A 6893-nucleotide genomic window follows, 5' to 3' on the forward strand; every position below is an offset into this window, starting at 1 on the left:
CTAAGAACCACTAAAACTGAAGAATCAAGATGGAGTCATCTTTTTTGTAGCTAAACATAAAACCATGTGCCTACCAGGGATGGAGTTTGGGTGGATATGATACAGAGAAATTTCCAAAGCAGATCTGAGCCCAAAGCAGAGTGAGGAAGAAGATACATAAGAAAGGAAAAGAGTATAAAAGAAAAGCAAATTAATAAGGGAAGTAGTAATCACAGAAAAGGATCTAAAGAGAAAACAGGATAGGGTGGGAGGGAGAGCAGAAATGTATAAAGAAAAGTCATAGCATGAAAGAAACATCTGCTATTACAGAAAAGAGTGAGTAGAAAGAAGGAATGGAGGGAAAGAAGGAAAGAAAGGAAGGAGAGATGGAGGGAGGGAAGGAAGGAAGGAAGGAAGGAAGGAAGGAAGGAAGGAAGGAAGGAAGGAAGGAAGGAAGGAAGGAAGGAAGGAAGGAAGGAAGGAAGGAAGGAAAAGGTAAAAGAATTAAAAGAATGAAAATAAAAACTGCTACAGGTGAGATAGTGGGAAGAGTGAGAGAAAGAGAGAGGGACAAAAACAGAAAAACCAGTAAAAAGTAAAAAATATAGTGGCAGGAAACAGTGAGACCCAAGACAGAAGGAATTCCATAAGACTTTCTATATCTATATCTGCACTAATCAATACTAGTAATAATATATAAAACTACCATCTAGGAAAACATTCAAAGAAATAAAGTATTTCTTTTTATTTTTGTTCTATGTTAAAGTCAATAATCCACTTGAGGTTAAAAAAAACAACACAAACACACACACACGGACATACAACAGTTCAAGGAAAAGAGCATTAAATGCAACCCAAATGCCCCTGGATTTCTGAAAATCTGGAGGGGATATGTAGGAATTTCAGACTTTCCCTCTCTGCCTACAAACTCAGATTGTGTGTACCTGCAATGTGTTGTACAAGAAATATCTAAATTTTTTTTTTTTTTGCTTTTTCCCCCTTTGGAAAGGGAGTGAGTGTGGATGATTATCACACTTCATATTTCTTTCCTAAATTTCTCTCACCCCTCCTCCCCAAAAAATAAAAAGTCAGTTTCATTGTCACGTCTACTTTTTAATGGATCTTTCAGCTTAGAAGGGAGAGCTGCGCCGTTCCGCCCACGGCCGTGTAATGAGTACATACAAGGGAGTTCATGTTACACGATTCCTCCCTCAAGGATGCCCCCTCTCCCCAGAGTTCAATTTCTAAAGCCCAGAATAAGCAACCCGGCTGTACCCCACCCCATAATCGTAAGGCATCTGGTGGGGAGGAGGTGGGGTTGGCAGGGCACAGTCAGGGAAGAACTGAGCAAAAGGTGTCAAAGGGCCCGCGTTGTCCTCTCCCCCAGGGGAGCCGAGGCTGGAAGCAGCGGAGTCTGAGGTACCGGGGTACAAGGGGCGCAAAGTTTCGTTCAAGGTCAAGCCGCCGCCCCCGCGGTTGGAAGCAGGGGCAGGCTTCTTGGCTGGGGGGCACGGGGTGCTCCAGGGCTCTGAATATAGCAAGCTAGAGACCACGGCGGGGTGCGGATCGTAGAGGATGTGTTCCAGCTCCTGGGGGGCCCGCATGGCAGCTGGGAACAAATCGAGAGGCTCGGAGGATAGTAAGCTCCCAACCTCTCCACCCGCACAGTAATCGGGACTCAATAGCTCGAAAAACTCCACCGCCTCGCCGCCTTTCTCCAGCTCGCGAAAGGTCACACCGGCCCCCGGCTGGCCGCATCCACCTGCCCTAGACGGTTCGGTGAAGAAAGACGGGGGTAGATTGCGATTCCGCAGAGGGACTTTCTTGGCCCCTCCAGCCCCAGCTATAACCACAGCTGGACTACCTCCTTCGGCTCCCACGCCGCCGCCGCCGCCACCTCCTCCGGGCGCCACAGCCAAGGTTCCGGCTCCTCCTTTCTCACCACAGTTCCCTCGAACCTGGTGCAGAGAGTCGAAGAGGGCAGCCAGGCTCTTGCTCTGCAGACTGGCGGCGGCCTGGGAGCCTTCCCGTTTCGGGGGTGCTTTGCCCTGGGGACCCGGGGCTGCGGGAGAGGCAGCAGGCAGTCGCTTCGGGGGCGCTTCGGGAGTCCCAGCCGGGCCAGCAGATGCAGGGCCGGGGGATGGAGAGATGGAAGGAGCAGGGCCCGCGGCAGAGGCGGTAGAGGAGGTCATCATACCAGTGCAGCGCTTGATCTGCTTCTGGAGATATTTGCGGTGGTTCACCTTCCGCTTGGACTTGACGGGCTTGTCCAGTGCCAGCTTGATGTTGCTAGACGCCGAATCGATGAAGCTCAGCAGGTCTCGAGTAGCTTCCCTGAAATCTCCGCCGGCTCCCCCTCCGCCGGCTCCCTCAGCGGCCACAACTTCACCAAGCAGGGCGGTCCCAGTCCCCCCGGCCTCATCCTCCTCGAAGCAACAGCCCTTCTCTAGGTCTCCAAAGTCCATCCCTAGTGGCCCGGGAGACCCGGGGAAGCAAAAAGGGATGAAGTGATGGGGACTGAGGATAGCTGCCTGTACAGCCATCTTCGCGGCCGCCTGGCCCCGGTTCCGACTCTCCCCGCCTGGGTCTCAGTAGACTAGTCGGCGCCTAAGTTGGCTTTTCAATGGGAACCTTTTGGACCCCGAGCGGTTTGCTCCCTTGGGCGTCCACAATCACTTTTCCACTCCCCAGACTTCAGATCAGCTCACGCCCCGTCCAGGATAGGCTTCGCAAACAGCGGGATCCCTGTTCCTGTTCCCGAGACTGCCTAGAGCTGCAGATTGGAACACTCCGTGCGCTCTGAAGCCGGGGTCTTTTCTCTAGCTCCCAGGGGAGCTCATTAGATCTTGTAAACTGGAGGGGAGGGAGGGAACGAGCGAGGGGGGCGGGTGAGAGGGAGATGCGAGCTGACACTGTGTAGAAGGGGAGGAGCCAAGAGCTCTTTTTAGTTAGATTCTCTCGCGCCCCCCCCCCCCTTATTTTGTTTCTCCTATCCCTTGTATTAACCCTTTGCTTCCCGCTCCCTGAGAACCTCTAAAATTGTCTCTGGGACTTCTTCCTCATTCAGCTCCCTACGGAAAAGGAAAGGAGATGAAATTTCCTTTTCTCCGCCTTTTCTCCTACCCACCCCTTACCGACTTATTTGAGTATCCTTTACTTTGCTTCGCCTCAATCAAAGAGCACCCTCAAGATAGATAATTCTAATTTTTTTTAACAGGAAACTCTCCCAATGTCTGCCCAAATCAAAGTAACTAACTGTGCCTGGTTCTTTGGTGCTAATCAGCCCAGGCCTCCACCGAGAAGACGATCAGCAATAGAGAGGTTAGCTCCAGAATTGCACAACTGACCCCGGAATAAAGAAACCCAGGTTCTGTCCCTAACCCCAATACTTCTGCCATAACTCTGCCTTTAACCCCAAATAAATCCATTACTATACACCTCTGTACCTAGCCGTTTAATCCCGGCTACAATTTGGAAACTAACAGAGTAAAATCCTACTCAATCCTTTTCAGATTGGTTTGAAAGATTTTCTGACCGTCACTAACTCTCGATAGTTTTTATTTTTCTTTCTTACTTCCCATAAGCAATAATATGTGAAGGATTTGTGTCGGTGTCAATAACTACAAGGAAAGGAGCTTGCTGGACCACAAACACCATGCTCCATGACTAGAAAGTTATTTGTTTTTCTTTTTTGTTTCTTTGTTTCTTTTTTTTCCGCAGGCAATTGGGGTTAAATGACTTGCCCAGGGTCACACAGTTAGGAAGTGTTAAGTGTCTGAGACCAGATTTGAACTCAAGTTCTTCTGACTTCAGGGATAGTGTTCTATCCACTACACCACCTAACTGCTCACAAAGGTGATTGGACAAACTATGAAATCTTCAGGAAGATATGCCCCCTCCCTACTGAACCAAAGTGTACATGCTAGATGAAGAAGAGGAAGTCCAGGAGGATCTGCACAGTTCAGTAAATCAAGGGTTCCACTTATCAATCCTACATACTCAGAAATATGAAATGAGAATTTGAATTCAGAACTTCCTGACATCAATCCTAGGTTTTTATTCACTCTGACCTTATCACCACTTGACTGGACTGTTCCAACAGCTCTCTCCCTTCTCCAATTCTTCTTTCATACATCTACCAGACAACTTCCAGAGACATAGATCTTATGTCTTTCATCTTCTCAGAATCCTTCAAAGCTCCCTAATGCTCACACTGTTAAGTCCAAACTCATTCACTTGATATTCACAAAACTCCATGATTCAGCATCATTAATTTTCTAATTTATCTCACATTTCTCTATTCTAAGGATTCTGTAATCCCTCTAAACTAGACTACTCACCTCCACCCATCACCCTATGATGCCCAATCTTCACTTGTCTTTCTCCAAGAGCAGAAAAGCATGTGAGAGAAGCAAGTCAATAAAGGAGAAGGGTTGTGGGAGCTATTATTATAGAATAATAGTCTATACATCCTTATTATATAATAAAAATAAAAATCAAACAATTCTTGACAGCTGACAAGCTGTGATCAGAGACTGGGGGGAACATGGTGTAGTAGAGAAAATTGGCAATGTAGCATGCATCATTTGAGGTCAAATGCTGCCTTTTGATTCATAATGGCTGGGTGATGATGCACCAATCACTTAACCTCCTAGTTGACTCATGGACTATATGTTGCAGGAAAGATACTGATCTGCAATGGCAAAGGGAGTTCATCATCTGTGTTCCCTATACCAGTGGCATCACTGATCTAAGTATACATACATGTACAAACTGAGAGACACACAGAGAGACAGAAATGGAATCAGAAACAAAGAGAAAGAAAGAGACAGAAAGAGAATATAAGTGATTTCTTTGGTTTATAAAAGTGTGATTTGGAGAAGCTCCCTCTTCCAGTTAAGAAGAGTAATTGACATGAAATCTAAAATCTTAGAAAATTGTGGGAAGAACTGAGAGGTTTTGACTTGTCCATGCAGTAGAAATATGTGTCTGAGAGACAATATAAACTTTGACCTGGCTTGACTCTGTGGCCAGCTCCCTTGATCTGCTACACCAAGGATTCTCTAACTTTTTGGTCTGAAGACCTCTTTACATTCATAAAAATTGAGGTTTTCTCCAAAAATGTGTATTTTATACATATATACATACATATATGTGTGTGTGTATATATACATATATATAGTACTGATAGATGTAATGCAGTATTATAAATCAAAATGTCTTCATATTATTATGAAAAAGTTTTTACCTTAAGAATCACCTAAAAAGATCTCAGGAACCCCCAATGGTCTTCAAATCTCACTCTGAGAACCATTGCACTATACTATATACTGTCTCATACAAACACTAACACTCATCCCCAAAACTCTCATGTGAAACGTGGGCAACAATTTTTAATTTACACTAACAGAACATCCCCAAAACTCTCATGTGAAATGTGGGTAATAATTTTTAAATTACATACCTCACAAAGTTGCTGTGAGGGATGAGTTTCATAGGTCAAACACTATGGGACTAAAAAATTTTTATTCTATCTTACAGTTATTATGAAGAACTTTCTTTATAAACCTGAAAGATACATATTAATGCAAGCTATTATTAGTAATATTTTATGGGGTACAGACCTATGATTTCATTGATTTAGGAAACTCCAAATAAGACAACTCCTTTTTCCAATGCAGAGCCACATTTTGCAATGTCTTGAGAGTTGCTTGGAGCACTGGCGGACAAGTGTTTTATCCAGGGCTCCACAATCAATATGTGTCAGAGGCATGTCTCAAACCCAGTCTTTCAGATTCAAGAAGACAAATAACCTTCAGAATAGCTCTGTTAGATATTCCATTTAACAAGTGAAAAATCTGAGTCTTGGAGAGGACTGCTATCTATTTATCCATGACTATTTTGCCTTTCACATTAACATTGATATGAATAAGAATGAGTCAAAATATCTGTTGGCTTTAGTTATATAACTTGCTTGTATAAATCCAGCCTCAGTTTCCAATGGTCTTATTATGAAATTTGCTCTTCCAAAGCTACCTCTATGCTTTTTACTTTTGCACGGTAACCTCTTATTGAGGTTGTCAAAGTTTAAATAAAGAGACTGCCCATTAGCTCCTTCCTCTGCTCATTGAGTGAGCATGCTCAATCGAGTGGATGTGACATTAATATGTTTCACTTCCTTTTGGGAAGAGAGTGACTTTCCGATCCAGCCTGCTCAGGGGGCTGTTTACAGAGCCTTCAAGTCGAAGCTCTTCAGCACCAGTGATGCATAACACTGAGCAGAGTGAGGATTAGTTTCCTTAGGAACCAAGCCCCACAGGGGCCCAAGAGACTGCATTCACCTCCCAAAACCATTTTGGAGAATTGAGATTTCACATTGTTCTTTCACACTTGGATTTTCCAAATGTCCACCTGGAATCTGCCTTCTTTCTTGCAGCTCAATAGGGTAGCAGCAGCAAATAGTAGCTCATCAATTTTATTTTCCCCTTTGCAACCTGGATAAAATTCTCTAAAAAGGCAATAAATTGTATGGTTGTCGGGGAGGAATCACCGTATGAGTCTTTTTTTAGACTTTCAAATAATTATTCTAAAAGATTCACATCAGCTCATAGTTATAGGTGTACTTATATCATAAATCTGAAGAAACAATATAAAGTTGCTTATTTCTTTAGAAGAATGAGATGAATTCCATGAGAAAACAATAGACTGGGAATCTTAGAATCATAGGGTTTAGATCTGGGAGGGACTTTAAAAATATAGATTTTATTCATTTACAAATGAAAATAGTAAGGCCCAGAGAAGAGCATTAGTTTTAAACAAATGTCTAAGGTCACACAGCTAGCATATGGCAGAGTAAGGATTCTAATACAGGTCTTTTGAAACTACAATGCCTCTTCCAAAATCTGAGATTCCAA

General features: G+C 44.0%; 1 protein-coding gene across 1 annotated transcript; it reads right to left on the reverse strand.

Moving 5' to 3' along the window:
* Window positions 1-699: 699 nt before the first annotated feature.
* FAM181B (family with sequence similarity 181 member B) lies at window positions 700-2798 on the reverse strand. The gene has a single exon (XM_051987227.1). The coding sequence runs from the start codon at window positions 2520-2522 to the stop codon at window positions 1224-1226; it is 1299 nt and encodes a 432-aa protein (XP_051843187.1). The 5' UTR covers window positions 2523-2798; the 3' UTR covers window positions 700-1223.
* Between the last annotated feature and the right edge of the window lie 4095 nt (window positions 2799-6893).

Source organism: Antechinus flavipes, chromosome 3, assembly GCF_016432865.1.
Source record: "Antechinus flavipes isolate AdamAnt ecotype Samford, QLD, Australia chromosome 3, AdamAnt_v2, whole genome shotgun sequence".
Lineage (NCBI taxonomy): Eukaryota > Metazoa > Chordata > Mammalia > Dasyuromorphia > Dasyuridae > Antechinus > Antechinus flavipes.

Excerpts from the sequence above, each read along its gene's own strand:
- FAM181B (XM_051987227.1), bottom strand. The coding sequence starts at position 2,522 with ATGGCTGTACAGGCAGCTATCCTCAGTCCCCATCACTTCATCCCTTTT.